At 35.0% G+C, this 17500-nt stretch overlaps 1 protein-coding gene across 1 annotated transcript in view; it reads right to left on the bottom strand.

The window, feature by feature from the left end:
* Window positions 1–11219: 11219 nt before the first annotated feature.
* Window positions 11220–17500, bottom strand: part of LOC106874467 (uncharacterized) — a 31044-nt gene continuing 24763 nt past the window's right edge. The window contains exons 2-3 of the mRNA XM_052972204.2: window positions 14556–14764; window positions 11220–13594 (exon numbers count right to left, since the gene is read on the bottom strand). Coding sequence (XP_052828164.2) covers window positions 13364–13594; window positions 14556–14764 — 440 coding nt within the window. The 3' untranslated portion in view covers window positions 11220–13363. The remainder of the gene's footprint in view (window positions 13595–14555; window positions 14765–17500) is intronic.

Here is a 17500-nt window from a genome sequence, read left to right as displayed (position 1 = left end):
CATTTAATCGCCTTCACTATTCTTCACTGTTCTTTCACTTTTAGAGGAACGAACTTGTTATTTCGTTCAAAAGGTACATCTCTTTCCAAACTCTTCTGCATAAAGAAGAGTGTGCCAAGCGTAGTCGTTATTTGCTAGGCATGTCTTTGCACGGATCGTCTCGGGTGGAGCAGTAGTTGTAGGTGAATGAAAATTAGGATTAAGCTTTTGACATGTGAAATGATATTAGATTCTCCTGTAGCGCTGTTTGGTCGGTGGTCCTAAACCTTTTCATTCTATATAGGGTTACTGCTGACCAAGAGTGACGACGTACTCGGGGACCATAGTCTAGTTCAGAGGGCATTCTGCTTGGTAACTATGCACGACTTTCAGACCTCCCTAGCTTAGGGTGTTTGCGAGCTCGCGATAAACTCTACAAGCAACGTTGAAATCTATTAGAGATTCGCACAAAGTTATGACAGTGTCTGAGTCTTGCTGACACCTTCGTGGCTATGAAGAAAGAGTTTGTAAGGTGAAAATTAAAACATCTGACGACACACGTTTTCGTCTTTGATCATGCATCTTTCAACTTTTTCATGTTCAACTCGAAGAAGACAAGGGTGGTGTTGACGGTTCTAACCACTAGTGATTTGAGTAAAAGTTAGGTGGAAGTCCTAAGACTGGCCAACATTGATGGTCAACATTCAGCATGCATCAATAGGGCGGATGACATCGCTGGAAATCATTGAAAGAGGGCATTTCCTTCGACACAGAGATAATCTACATTATGTGTGGGTTCTCTCTCCGACCCAATTATTATTATTATTATTATTATTATTATTCAGTAGTTTTATTTTTATAACGTGCTTTCACTTCACTACCGAGCGCAGCTCTGTGCGCCTTGGGTATGTGCTGTGGTTTGCTGTGGTGCTCTTATGTTTACTGTATTGAAAGTGTTTTGCGTAGAATGTGTGCAGTACCCAGTAGTGCAATTTTCTGTATGTTATATATATTTGTAAGTCCTGGTGTTTTTGTTATGTATTTGTCTGAATATTTTTTTATTATACCTAAGGCACCTACTATGATAGGAATTGTTTCTGTTTTTAGATTCCACATTCGAGTTATCTCTATTTCCAGGTCTTTGTATTTTGAAAGTTTTTCCATTTCTTTTAGAGAAACGTTGTCATCTGCTGGTATTGAAACATCAATTAGAAGGCATTTTTTTCCTTCATGATCTTTGACAACTATATCTGGTCTATTCGCCTTAATTTCTCTATCTGTGTGTATTGGCATATCCCAGAGTATGGTTGCTTTCTCGTTTTCTGTGACCTTTTCTGGCGTGTGTTTATACCATCTTTTTTCTGTTGCTATTCCATAATGTTGGCATAGCTTCCAGTGTATATAGGTCCCCGCTCTGTCGTGTCTGTGAATATATTCCTTCTTAGCCAGGACTGGGCAGCCAGAGATAATATGATTTATTGTTTCTTGTCGATCTCCACATATTCTACAGTTACTTGTTATATTTCTTTTCATTATGTGTTTTTGGTAATTTCTGGTGGGGAGGCTTTGATCTTGTGCAGCAATTAAAAATCCTTCAGTCTCTGCTTTGAGTCCTGAGCTTCTCAGCCATTGCTGGGATTTTTCTCTGTCTATTTCTTTCGCATTTAGTTTAGCCCAGTATTTACCATGTAGGGGCTTTTCTTGCCATCGTTTTATCATGGTCCGTTGCTGTTCTAGTTTTAGTTTGGATTTCATTTGTTTTATAGCTTTTGTTGTTTCTTCTTCTTCTTCTTCGTATTTGTTAGGTAGATTGATTTCTTGTTTGTATTTGTCAGCTTCCTTAAATACTGAAAACAGTTTTTTGTTTTGCTCGTGTTTTGTGGCTATTTGTATTAGTTTCCCTTGCTTCTGGAGTAGGTATTTTTGCAGTCCTATGGTGGTTATTTTATAATAGTTTTCTAGCTGTATAAGACCCCTGCCACCTTCTGTGCGTTGTATATATAGCCTTTCTATGTCAGATTTTGGGTGGTGCATCCTATATCCTGTCATTATTTTTCTTGTTTTCCTGTCTATTTTACATAGTTCGTTTAGTGTCCAGTTAAGGATGTTGTAGCTGTAGCTTATAACTGGGACAGCTAAAGTGTTGATACCCATTATCTTGTTTTTAGCATTGAGCTCTGTTTTTAGTATTGATCTAACTCGTCTATAGTACTCTTTCTTTATTTTTTCTTTCATTTGTGTATGTTGTATCCTATCTAGTTCATTGACTCCTAAATACTTATATGGTTGGCTTTCGTCTAGTTCTCTTATTTCATTGGCTTTATCTAGTGTTATATTGCTACTTTTAACTAATTTTCCTCTTTTCAGGGTTGCTTTGGCACATTTTTCTAATCCGAATTTCATTTCTATTTCCTTGGTAAAGCCGTGTACTGTCTGTAGTAGTGTTTCTAGCTCTTTGTCGTTTTTTGCATATAATTTTAGGTCATCCATATATAGAAGGTGGCTGACTGTTTTTCCATAGCATTTGTAACCGCATCCAGTTCTATTTAGCAATTCTGTTAAAGGTGTGAGTGCCAGGCAGAACAGGAGTGGAGAGAGCGTGTCTCCCTGGAATATTCCTCTTCTAATGGGGATGGCTTTCGTTTTCACAAGTCCCTCTTTTGTTTGGAGCTGTAGCACTGTCTGCCATTTGTTCATTGAGTGCTCTATGTATTTTATGATAATTGGTGCCACCTTGTTTATGGCTAGTGTTTCCAGAATCCACGTGTGGGGAACACTGTCGAAAGCCTTTTGGTAGTCCACCCAGGCCATACTGAGGCCTTTCTTCTTTCTGCGGCTGTCTTCAGTTATGGCTTTATTGATCAATAATTGATCTTTACAGCCGTATGAGCCCTTGCAGCATCCCTTCTGCTCTTCTGGAAACAGGTTGTTATTTTCTTATTATTATTATTATTATTATTATTATTATTATTATTATTATTATTATTATTATTATTATTATTATTATTATTATTATTATTATTATTATTATTTATTGTCTTTGCACAGCTTCTAACGCTGGAGACGTACTACGGTGCTAGCTGTTCACTACTAGTGAACTAGTGTAACACCCCTTATTTTTCGAGCACCATCCGGAGTATTCGAGCGGTTCCCAGCAGTGCTGTTCCCTGTAAGTGCTTCACCCTCATTGCAGCCCATATTTGTTCCATGTACTTCTCAAGATTTTTACTCACTGTTTCCAGGGCTCCGACAATTATTGGTACTACTACCACCTTTTTCAGCGACCACAACTGCTTGACCTCCCAAGCTAACCTGTCATATCCATCGACTTTTCTTCCTTCCTTATCGCATACCTTGTTGTCAGCTGGTCATGCTATATCTATGATCTAGCATCGTTTGCTTTTTTCTCAATTAACACTATGTCTGGTTTCTATTCGCTATCTCATGGTCGCACTGAATCATAAAATCCCATAGGATCTCTGCATTATCATTTTCGATAATGTCTTCTGGTTTATGTTTGTATGACTTTTTTGCTCTGTCAAGTCCATACTTGCTGCAAAATGTCAAATGGACAAGCCTTGCTATGTTGTCATGACTCTCTTATATTCTTTCTGGGCTAGTGGCATACATTGACTGATAATATGCCACCCGGTTTCACCATTTTGCCCACAAATTCAGCACTTATCACTTCTGATGTGTTGTCTATTCTGTATTTGATATTATTATTATTATTATTATTATTATTATTATTATTATTATTATTATTATTATTATCATCATCATCATCATCATCATCATCATCATCATCATCATCATCATCATTATTATTATTATTATTGTTGTTGTTATCGTTATTATTATTGTTAAATTAGTGCATGCTAATTTAATTATTTAATTAGCAGGAATATTATATTGAGGTTTGGTGAAAATGCTTCTGCAAGTCGACAATGCGAGTCTCAGTTGCATTCTCTCTCTCATTCAGTTAGGTAGCATTGTCGGTGTTGTGCCCTGAGTACTAATTACCACAGTCTCTTCACACTCTGGCTAGATCCTGATATTTCATTATTCGTTAATTTTATTTAGTATCTACTCTACTCTTCTATCACAGGCAATTGTGAAGTTTATGATTTTACATTGTTTATTTTGTCCTCTAAAATCACATCAATTATTCTTGCTTCAATAGAACGATCAATTTTATGAGGAAGTCTCATTATATCCTGTAATTCTTATTTTCTATTGCAGTCTCCGGTTCGTGTTCGCTTTTCTGTTATTTTGAAACAACACACTTGGCTAACATCCCAATGTATCCCTGCGCCTATACTCTTTTTGCGTTACTGTACTGTATTCACTCAAGTGATTAGTGATATTTCGTCTCTTTTTGTACAGATTCTGCGTTTGCTGTCTGACTGGGTTTTGTCGATTTTTGCTTTTATCAGATTTGTTTAGATTTATTCAGATTTTTTTAATACAGACATGACACACCACAAATAGGAAATCCCACAAAGCGCCGAGAAGATTCCACCAAGTACAGCTGATGTGTGCCGTTATGACACGTGGGCGTACAAGTAGTGATTATCATGTCTTTTTTGTATTTCTATCGTAAGCTCAAAACATTATTTTTACGTGAAATCTGAATTTCATTTCCGCCATTTCACTAGCATTATTACTTATGCTTTACTTTAAAAATAAAATGCTGCCTTTTCTTCAGTTTTCATTTCATGTACTTGTAATCATTTTGCATGCTTTGTTTTTACACTTTATATAAAAACTGATATATGTATAGTAAGAAAAATACGATACAAATACCGTATGTGTACTGTAATCTCATAATCAAAGCATGACATCCAAAACTGTTGACTGGTATCTTACGTTTCTGATGGTATTATATATAAAAATATTAAAAATTTATATGAAATTACATTCAGGATATATAAATGTGTATGGGGGGTGCCTGGAGAATTGATTCCAAATCAACAAACACGCGAGGGTAGTGAATTTTGTATGTCGTTCACTGTCCCCTGCTAAATCACCTCACAACTGAATATCAACATCACATAGCAGAATATCAACATCACATAGTAAATTATTGAGCACCTAACAGAATAAACAATCTTAGTTAACAAGATTCGTAATTAATATTTCTGGTTAGCATTTTCAGAAGTTAACTTGTTGGTATTAACTTGCTTACTGAGTGGTTAACCACTTCGTTAACAAGCATAGTGTATTTCCTTTAATCACATAATACAATTAGGTGTAAATGCTTAAACTAACATTTTGATAATCAAATATAATTTATCATGTTTGATTAGCCTAATTCATTAACAACTTAATATACACAGGAAAATTTCTGATGATTTTATATACAATAAGAAATCTAGTTAATATACTCATCTGTAGAATGCTAATATCTAACACAATCACTCAAAATAAGTTAAACTGTTTCTAGTAATACGGTTTTAAAGGAAAAATAATTCCTTGTGACATTATGACACTAGCGTAACCATCGATCATTATTTATATTTAACCACTAAATAATTACATTAACATAATGAGTATGTTTATTAATTAGGGAGTCCTCCAGAGTTACATGCTATTGTTATTTCTATTAGTTCTGCTCGACATCAATGATTGCAGATTCTGAATTGGAATTCATAAAGTAATTGGATTTACTCTGCAATTAATTATTATATTCCGTTAGTCTATTCAGTAAAGCTATCTCTTCGATATGACACGTGTGCGAGTGTGAACGCCCGCGTGTAACTATGTGTGTGCTTGTACGAAATTATAGGCGTGGCTGTGTGGTAAGAAGTTTGCTTCCAAAACACATGGTTCCGGGTTCCGCCCCACTGAGTGGCACCTTGAGTAAGTGTCTTTAACTATAGCCTATGGCCTACCAAAGCCTTGTTGAATGGATTTGATAAACGGAAACTGAAAGAAGCCCGCCGTATATACGTGTGAGTGTGTACGTATATGTGTGTGTATGTGTGTTTGCAGGTGTGTGCATGTGTGTTTGGTGTCTGTGTTTGTCTCCCATCACAGTTTGACAACCGGTAGCGGTGTGTTTACGTCCCCATAACTTAGCGATTCGACAAGAGAGGTCGACAGAATAACTACCGGGATTTTAAAAAAATGTACTGGGGTCGATTCATTCGACTAAAAATAGTTCTAGGCAGAGCCCCAGCATGGCCGCATTCTCATGACTGACACAAGTAAAAGCTAAACGATAATATATATATATATATATATATATATCATGGTGAGAGGGATAACTTCCCTTGGCAAACAGGACACAGTCGTGTGTCGATAAGCCAGCTGGAGGAGATGTCCTCCTGGGGCTAAAAGCAACAGTAACATCCACCCCTAGGGGTCAGCCACATTTAAGTGGCAATATACTACACTTTATCGTGCAGTTACTGTTAATACTTCATTTAGAGAATTAACATTGCTTATATATATATACATATATATATATATATATATATATATATATATATATATATATATATATATATATATATATATATATATATATATATATTGTTGTACTTGGGGATGGTCATATTGCCAGTTTAGCCAATAAAAACACACGCACTGTATATTTGGTGTTAATTTTCTTTTTTTTTTTTTTTTTTTTTTCAGCTTTATATTACATTAATCTTAATCTTAATCTTATTTCGGCCAGAGTTCTTTCGTCACACTTCTGTGACCTCATCAGTGGTCCTTTGTTTCCTTCTTCTTTCTTATGTGTGTCTCACCTTGCTAACTATCAGCCATTTTGTATTTTGTATTCCTATTGTATGTGTCTACGCATGCGTGTCCTTCAATGTGTCTGTGTCTTTTGTAAGTGCATGTGTGTATGGGGAGTGTCTGTATCACCTATATTCTCTGTTAATACGTGTTCGTTTGTATTAGTTTTTATTTATTTATATGTTCATGTGTGTGTGTGTGTGTGTTTTTTTGTTGTTTTTTTTGTGTTTAATTAAATTTTGTTAACGTATGTAGTATTTAATTCCATTTGTTTATCTATGTATTGTATTATACTTTGTTCCTATTATTGGTTTATGGGTAACATGTTGTCACATGCTGTGGTTTGTTAGTGGCGTATGTTAGTGTTCCATTCTAGTTTCCTATTCAGGCTAGGTTTCCCTTCTATTATGTGTGTAGCTTCAGTAATTTGTCTAAGTGCTGCATCACTGCTATGTGTAGATAAGATTTTAATTTCTATGTTGTTGATTGAGCCTCTATGTTCTTGCTCAGCGTGCTGGTACAGAACTGATGAGTTCTTCCCTTCCTTAAGTTCCCTCCAATGTTCGTTTGCCCGCTCCCCTATGCTCCTTGCTGTTTCGCCCACATATGTCATTGTCTTATTTCTGCATCGTCCCTCTGTACATCTTATACTATAGATCACATTTCTGGTTTTGCAGTTCGTTTGTGGGCTAAATCTACATACGATACAGTTCCTATCAGTGCAGGGGTTCTACTGAAAGGGTATGTTCTACTGATAAGGGATTTGATAGGGTTGCCTGGTCTTTCAACAACCTTAATTCTTAGCTTAAGTTTGTCTAGGGCCCTTCTATATATATATATATATATATATATATATATATACGTAAAAATATTTACACGCATGTGTATATATACATACATATATACATATGTAATGAAAATTATATTTAGGGAATTGCTTCTGAAAGTACGTATAAAGCTATAAATTATACTGTGAAAAGCCATTTCCTCCAAGGCGGTGTGCTAGCAAGGCCGAGGTCTATGACAGCAACCAGTAAAAGATAGAGGATATGTATACATGTATATATGAATATGTATGTGCGCGTGTATGAACACTCACGCGCACGCACACACACACACACACACACACACACGCACATACACACACACACACACATACACACACACACACACACGCACATACACACACACACACACGCACATACACACGCACATACACACGCGCTTATATATGTGTATGTGCGTGTATACGCATATACACACACACGCACATAGATATTTATGTATACATATATATGCAACCGCATACACACATATATTCATATCCATCTATCTATTTACATATATTCTTTTATGTATGTATGTATGTATGTATGTATGTATGTATGTATGCACGTACGTAAGTAGAGCTACAATTGCTATCAACATGCCAGTAGTTGATCGTAAGAGCGAAATATTACGTCACGAAAATCTGTATTACGTCATCCGACGAGGTGTTTCCACACCATGAGATGTACTGTAATTCATTATATAGTTTCTCACCCGTCACAGAGCGATGCGGGATATGTCGAAACGATGATTGTGAAAAACAGTTTCCAGCATACTCTATCTTCCGTATCCATTTTTCTATTATATATTTGTGTGCGTGTGTGTGTGTGTGTGTGTGTGTGTGTGTGTGTGTGTGTGTGTGTGTGTGTGTGTGTGTGTGTGTGTGTGTGTATGTGTGTGTGTGTACGACTACAAACCGTTAACGGTTTGTAGCTGTTTACTCAACATGCAGGAATAGAAAACCTATTATGTATATCTTAAACTACCTCTGACGAGATTCGACTTTCAAATAATTTTTAATTTTATTGAATAATTTTCTGAAGGACTAGAGTTGAAACAGGTGTAAGAGATGTTTGTCAATCAAATTTTTAATTAATAACTAATAATTTATTTATTATCTCTATTTTCTTATCTTACTATATATATATATATATATATATATATATATATATATATGTATATGTATGCATATATATATGCATATATATATATATGTGTGTGTGTGTAGTGTATATATATATATATATATATGTATATATATATATATATATATATATATATATATATATACATATATATATATATGTATATATATATGTATATATATATATATATATATATATATATATATATATATATATATATATATATATATATATATATATATATATATATATATATATATATATATATATATATATATATATATATATATATATATATATATATATATATATATATATATATATATATATATATATATATATATATATATATATATATATATATATATATATATATATATATATATATATATATATATATATATATATATATATATATATATATATATATATATATATATATATATATATATATATATATATATAGTCGCAGGAGTGGCTGTGTGGTAAGTAGCTTGCTTACCAACCACACGGTTCCGGGTTCAGTTCCACTGCGTGGCACCTTCTATTATAGCCTAGGGCCGACCAAAGCCTTGTGAGTGAATTTGGTAGACGGAAAATGAAAGAAGCCCATCGTACACACAAACGAACACACGCATACTCACACACACATGCACACACATACTCACACACACGTATATAATTTGCTCGTGAATGTTTTAATATTAGCTTTGCTCGTGTATATTCTAATGTTTTGACTGTTATTTCTAGCAACTCCTGTTGGCTTGTTCGTAGCTTTTAAATATTTAATTTGACCGCGAATGCTTTCATGTTTTTCAATGTTTACTGTAGCTAGTTTCATGTTTTGAAATGCCGATATTCCCCCCACCCCAGATGATGGAAGCGGCAGCGAACGCACTGTTTTCTGATTGGCTGAAAATTCTGAAAATCATCAACTTTGAACACCGGTAACATTTTTGCAAAATATTTCTGGAATAAATGAATAACAAATTCGGGTTCAGCGTCAAAAATTACATCTACATGACACATTAAAAATTCTTTTTTAACGATAATTGTAAACAGTGACGAAAACCCACAAAGATTGCTCAACACCGCATTGGTGGATAGAATTTCTTTATTTGTGAATTAAGGCTACCATTGGTTTCATGTTAAGAAAAGTAAGAAAATATCTTAGAGTCTTAACAATTTTTCATGCCGATCGCATGGAGGAAAAGTGTTCGTCTCCATATATATATATATATATATATATTCAAAATGCGGCTGGACAAATTTCTACCTGAGATACCAAATGAGCTGACATTTTGGAGGACGCAGAAAGAAAAACAGCTCCATCCAATTCGCTTCTTCACCGGAAAATGTACAGAAAAGATACCCAAACATACTGGAAGGCGGTGTTCTAGCATGGTCTCCGCCGCTGGCTAAAATCAATAGAAGATAAAAGTAATACACACACACAAACAACATATACATGCAAGCATAGATACAAGCGTTCGAACACACAAAAGGAAGGTAAGTAGAACATATCACGAAAGCAAAATATATTATTCTGAGTGAAAAACTGTTTTATTCAATTATTATATAATCATTCCTTTATTCATACATTTTGTCTTTATTTATACATTACTATATTCATTATTTACTTCCATTAATAAATCATTTACTCGTTCATTCTTTCATTCGTCTATCCGTTCATTCCTCCATTCATTGTTTGCTTTTGTGTGTGTGTGTGTGTGTGTGTGTGTGTGTGTGTGTGTGTGTGTGTGTGTGTGTGTTTCCCCAGCTCTACACGTCAAACATTTCACGTTAGTCATATTTTACATATCAAAACCAATGAACAATCATCAACTAAATCATTACTATATTAATTAATTTATCATTAGGCCTAATTTGCTTTCGACTTGCTTTTCTCTCTCTCTCTCTCTCTCTCTCTCTCTCTCTCTCTCTCTCTCTCTCTCTCTCTCTCTCATTTTACTTGTTTTAATGTTTTGTTTTGTTTTTTTTCCTTTTATGCTTTCTGATATGTTCTTTTATTTCTTTTATGCCATTTTTCTTGTCGTTCTTGTGCTATCATATTTCGCTCATTCTTCAATTTGGTTTCAATTTTCAAGAAAATCTTAATATTTCATGTCTTCAAATAATTTTAAGAATTGCGCAGAATTTTTTCCTGCATTAGAAACACACAATTCACGTTGCTGTTGTTGTAATTATTGTTTGTCTGTTTGGTTGTTGCTGTTGTTTGTTGTTACCGTCATTACAGCTTAGGAAGCTGGTCAAGCAAATTGTGACCGATAGTTGAATGGGTGGTGAAAATCGATTCGAGAGCCGCATGAAATACTTTGTTCTAGGTATTTAATTTACGCTCTAAGCTCAAATACCGGTGAGCTTGTCTTACATTTCGTCTCTCAGGAGTCGCTAAAATACAGCACCAACAATGTATGGTCTGGTGCTCATGCAAGAAATATTTACAATTATGTGATAGTGTTATTCTTTTTTTTTTTCTTTTACTCAGCCATTGATATGTTTTCTTTTGTGATTGTAATACAATTTCTTTTTTTGTTTTTGTTTTTTTTGGCTGAAATATATACATATACGTGGAATACGCTGCTTGTTGACAAAGAGGGTTAAACGTTCAGTCAACTTCTTTACCTTTTCCGTTTTTATATTGGTTCTTATTTTCATCTTCGTTTACCGAGTTTAAATCACGCCAGCGTTGATTTTTGCTGTTTATTCCCCGCAGAGGAATAGTTACAGGTACCAGTAATATAAACACGTCCATTTCATTAAACTTGGTCATTAGTTAGAGAATACCATTGTCTCATTGCAATTCTTAGGAAAATATTTTTATTTAAATTATCCATTGAAATGCACTTTTTGCGAGTTTTTTAAAAATTTATTTTTATTGTCAATATTTGCAGCGATTGCGGTGAAGTGATATTTTTATTAGAATATCCATGAAATATTAGATATTGGTAGTGTAGTTATCAATATCCAAGTTGAGCATCATGGAGGAAAACCTCTATAGGGCCAGATTTGTGATTCACGATTCATGATTTCGATTTCTTGTAGTAGTTCAAATGCAGTTATTACATTTCCCGCAAAAAAAAAAAAGAAAAAAAATCAAATCAAAACGAAATAATATCATAATGAGTCATTGGGTCACATCACCAAGGAAGAGTCTCGCTTGGCTTTATTTAATGTATGAAATTATGAAAGACAAGTCATTTTTGTGTAGGGTGCATGGAGATGGATGTCCATCCATTTTCAGCCTATTGAATGTAGAGAAACCAAAAACCAAAAAACGAAAAAAAAGGTGGGAAAAGAAAAAGAATGAAATAAATCACAGGTCTCGAGTAACGAACGAAGTCAAATGTCTTAACCAGGAAGAGAACCTTTTTTGCAAACTTCGCTCGTTAGAAGTTTATCTTTACTGTACAGTGCTTAGACGGTACCCAGTGACCTTGTTACAGTATGCTCCACTCAGAAACGGATATGTTAGAATTTTTCAAAGACAGGAAATTCATAAGGATAGCAAAACTACCCCCATTGCAATACGAAATCAATTCATAGTCTGAATATTTCTTTTATTTAATTTGGTTTTGTTGTTGTTATTGTTATTATTATTGTTGTCATGTTATTGTTATGGTTGGTGTTTTAATATTTGTTATGTTTACGGTTGTTTTGTTATGTGAAGGCTTAGTCGGAAAATATCGTTCATTGTCAGTGTATGTTGCTCGATAAACAGTTCATTTAAATACATTTACATACACCTTTATACATCGATAAACACATACAACATTGAACGGCTTATTTTGATGTAAACCCCGTTTAATGAATGTCCTTTGGTTTTCATTGTTCAAAGAAACTCCATAAAATACGTACCACTATTAATACACTTGAGAGGACGTTTTCAAATATGTCGGCGACAAAAGGCCCAGCCTGGGTGTCTAGTTCAAAGCAAGAGGGGATGGGAGAAGAGAAGTTAATGTGAGGGCGAAGCGGAGCAGATCATTTATTTGAGGAGGTGTAGAGAACTGGGGGGTGGGGTGGAATAATAAAGTCAGTAATTAATCCCATGTTTAATCTGTCCAGCGACTTAATAATTATTTTTTCATTTTTACTTTTAAATTATGTTGTCCAGAAATAAAGGTCAAAAGTAGCTTTTAATCGAACAAATGCTTCCTCACTGAAAATTATTTTGATGTTGTTGTTGTTGTTGTTGCTGCTGCTGCTGCTGCTGCTGCTGCTGTTGTTTAGCCCAAGTTCATCCTGTGATTGAGCAGGTCTATGATCAAAGATATTCCAGCAATGACCATCCCGTCTTATTCCTTTTTTATTTTACAGGCAGTGTTTATCCAGGACCATGTGATCCAAATATGTGTCCTTCTTTTTTAAGATGGTAGAATGTGATTTGAGGAAAATGTTGCTGCTGCTTTTAGCAGATCAAGCTACCAATTAGAAGCTGCTCGGTAATTGAGTACATCTGCAGTACGAGTTATTGTTACTTCTCTACGAGAAGTTTAAAAGGTATCAATAAAAATATCAGTGCTTCCTTGAACACGACTGAAGCAACAACAGCAACAACAATAGCAAGAAAACAAACAAGCAATCAAATAAACAAAATGCTTGAAGGAGATTTCACATTAAACAAATATCGCAACATTCCGTCATGGTGAAGCCGTACTGGATATTTCTCCAGACGCTTGAAGTCCTAATCCCATATCGAGGGAAACACTTTCTGGTACAGGATCCAGGCTTAAGACATCAATTCTTTCATCATCAGTTTTACAAGCATTAGAATCGTCTTTATTTGCCAACATGTCTCCATCGATCGTCCCTTTCTGAGATTCTTCTCTCTTTTGCCGCCGCCATTTTGCTCTTCTGTTTTTAAACCAAACCTGCGGAATGACAAAGAAATATTAAATACTTTCGAAATTTATTTATTTATTTATTGTGAAAATAAGCACAGGCATAGCAGTCTAGTTAAGAAGCATGCTTTGCGACTTTGTAGTTTTGGGTTCAATCCCACTGCACGGCACCTTTCACAAATGTCTCTGGCTATAACTCCGGACTGACCAATACCTTTTGAATGAATTTGGTAGACAGGAACTGCGTGGAAGCACGTCGTGTGTGTGTGTGTGTGTGTGTGTGTGTGTGTGTGTGTGTGTGCCCCACCACACATCGCTTGACAGCCGGTACTGGTGTGTTAACATACCTCGCACCTAGCGATCTGGCAAAAGAGACTGATAGAATAAGTACCAGACTTAAAATGAAAAGCTCAGTACAGGAGCCGATTTGTTTGACTAAACCCTTGAAAGAAGAGCTAGCCAATCACTGAAACCAGTAAAAAAAATAAAAGATATGATGAGTAAGGAGAACCGATTGTTAATGGGCGGTTGGGACATTCGTTCAACAGCGTCTTTTTGTGGTGCATCTAAAGTATACCAGTTCTTCAGGATTCACTTCTCTTATATTATATATATTTTTCAAATAAAATTTAAGAACTGATAACTTTTTTTTTATACAGATAATAGCATTAGTCATTAGTCTTTTATTAATGTAAACTGTAATATTAGTTTCAAATTTTGAACCAAGGCCAGTAATTTCGAGGAGAATTCAAGCTCGATTACATCGAACCGAGTGCTCAACTGGTACATATTTTATCAACCCCGAAAGGATTAAAAGCAAAGTCGGCCTCGGCAGAATTTGAACTGGTGTTTCTTAAGAGACATTTGTAGTCGAACACTCCACTATTATTTGATCGTTTTTAAATGTTAAACAAGAAAAGGAAAACAGAGAAAGAATAAGATAAAAGTGGGGAAGGAACAGGAAGATTAGTAGAGATAAAACGCAGCTTACTTCAATTCTTTCTTCCTTGAGTTCAACTTCCATAGCAAGCTTCTCCCTGAGTAAAACATCAGGATAATGTGTCGTCTGAAAGGTCGCTTCTAATTGTTCCAGTTGTTCTTCAGTAAATATAGTCCGATGGCGACGCTTCCGTTTGGCTGTTAAAGGAATTTGGTCAGAACTGTGGCAGCTTTGTACATTTGGTAAAAGTACTGGATATGCTGCAAAATATGTACAATGAAGAGATATTATGATTTCACATTATATTCTTTCTGACACAAGGCTTCCATATTTCATACATAGGGGCTGTATTAATATTGGTTTAAAATCTTGTTACAAGGCCAGTAATTTTGGGGGTGGGGCTAAGTCGATCTCATCCACACCAATGCTCAACTGGTATTTATTTTATCGACCCCGAAAGGAGGAAAAGCAAAGTCGATCCCGGATGTGAAGACGGACGAAATACCGCTAGGCATTTAGCCAGGCGTGCTAACGATTCCGACAAATCGCCGCCTTTGGCCAATATTGATGTTGTGCAACAAAATCTTTCGCAAAGGCACTGAAGTTAAACCAGAATTTTAAAACTAAGTTACTGTATTCTTAGTAGTTTGCCTGCTGTTCTTCGGCTTTCACCACGCATTAGAACAAATGCGCAATGTAGATTGCTTATGAACATCATTACTTAAAATAAGTACCAGAGTTTGACCAAAACCCTTCAAGGCGGTGCTCCTGCATGGCCGCAGTGCAATGACTGGAAAAAGTTAAAGATAAAAGAAGGTCAAAACATTAGGGTAGAATGATCCAGCCCACATGACTGCCAGTGGGTACCACAAAGAAGAATCACTTTAATTTTTGTATGCTAGACAAGGGACAATATAACGCTGGTATTCCGTTAATTTTTACCTCTATACACAAATCTTCATTTCAATTGACTCCGCATTTGACTCTCTTTTATATCATTTTATTATATCTCGGGACGGTCATTGTGCCAGTCATTGATGAGGTCGCGTATTACGACGAAAGAAGTTTGAAAAACCTAAATGATCAAGCGATTAAACGAACGGTCGATTAATCGACAAATAGATAATAAAGAAGTGAAATAGAACGAGTGCATGTATTTATGATTGGCAAACAAAATTTGCTTAAACTCACGAGTTCCAATCATCAAGAAACTTGCAAACTAAATACGAAACTCATTTATTATTTCTATTTTTTTAATCATTGTACAAAGATGAGGTCGATTGGATCAGCTTCTCTAGTACTTGACTGGTACGTATTTTATTGACATTAGAAGGGTTAGAGATATAGACGACTTGGTCAGGATTGGAAATTAGAACGTAAAGGCATGAAGCGAAACGAAAAAACAAAAATACTAATAAGTACTCTTGTCCGGCATTCTAGCAAATCTGCCATACGTAGAAATGGAAGCTGTGAACATATTCACTACAAAATCTAGTTCTTGTTGCAGTGTGGGGCTGGTTTGTCTCTTTGATCCTGTAAGTTATGCCAGCGGAGCGGAGGTTTCTGGTGGCGCCTACCATATGGGATAAGTGAAAGGATAGGGACTAGGCTAATATGTATTAGCTTTTCCCAGCACCTACCTAGAAAACATGTTGAAGAAGCATCGATGACAATTCTCAACAAATAAGACATGGAAGTGGAAAACTTTTCCTTCAGGGAAACATGACACGGTGCGGCAAAATCCAAAAGGAGGAAACCGACATCCTGCATTACACGCCAAGCCCTGACCTGAAACCTACAAGGTGAAGGTGAGGGTGGGGGAAGAAAGGACACACTAAAAATAACTGGAAGCGATATACACGAACAGAGCTGGTAAAGCTAGAATCTAAACGGAGAGCAGTAGAAAAGACAGCCCAGAATTCAGAACAATAGAGAAAAGTCGTCGACAGCCTAAGATCCATAGTGAGAAAAAGGCTTCAGTAAGTGAATGAACAAATGGTTTATGATATTCACTTTCCCATCTTGAGTCAACGAAGAAATATCCAAGAGAGCGTCTCGCCTACCAGAAATAGCAACCATTTCTTCTTAAATTACACTTTACTGTTCTGAAGAGACTAAGGACACATTGAGCAATATACTCCAAGATGTACAAAAGCACCGGGATGATTGTGACTGGAGCGCTTTTGATGATAAAATCATTTACTTAACTGTGGCTTACCTGAGTCTAAACAACAACAGCAATATCAAAAACACCAACATGCACCCCTTCCCCTCCAGTATCTTCTCTTCATCTTTATATAAACAAAGTTTGTCTTTGCAAATCCGACATTTTTGCCAACAAATCTTAATTCATTTAAGAGCTTGTGGTTATAACTGTAGTTTCCAGATGAGTTTTAATTAAACAAATTATAACTCGCACACAATTTTAATAATAATAATAATAATAATAATAATAATAATAATAATAATAATAATAATAATAATAATAATAATAATAAATATTATTATTATTGTTGTTGTTATTATTACCAGAAAATGAAGAAGAAGAAGAAGAAATTTTTACTGCTTGTTTCAGTTTTGTGCAAATAAATACATCTTAATTAAGAATTAATTAACTTAAAACGATCAGTGGAGAAATTAGTTTTTGAAACCAACAGAAACGACGAAAACATTCAAAATTAATAACTAATATTTCAAATTATTGGGAAAGAGAGAAAGAAGGAATGAAGTGATAAAATAGAAACCTATAGAATGAGAAAGAGCCAGAGGGAGGGAGGGAAGGAGGGAGGGAGACTGAGGTAGAAAAGGAAAAGAAGAGCAAGAAGAAATGAAAACAAAATAATTTTGTCTGAATTTATTAGTGAAGCAAATCTTGTGACGAAGGCGATAAATCGAATCTGGTAGTATGATAATCAAACAACTTAGAGGATCTGTGTAATTAATTTGAGGAAATATTTTCTTGAAAAACACGAATCATAATTAATCAAGAATCATAT

This window comes from Octopus bimaculoides, chromosome 12 (assembly GCF_046866305.1).
Source record: "Octopus bimaculoides isolate indiv1 chromosome 12, ASM4686630v1, whole genome shotgun sequence".
Lineage (NCBI taxonomy): Eukaryota > Metazoa > Mollusca > Cephalopoda > Octopoda > Octopodidae > Octopus > Octopus bimaculoides.
This window is presented reverse-complemented; position numbering and strand designations above follow the sequence as displayed.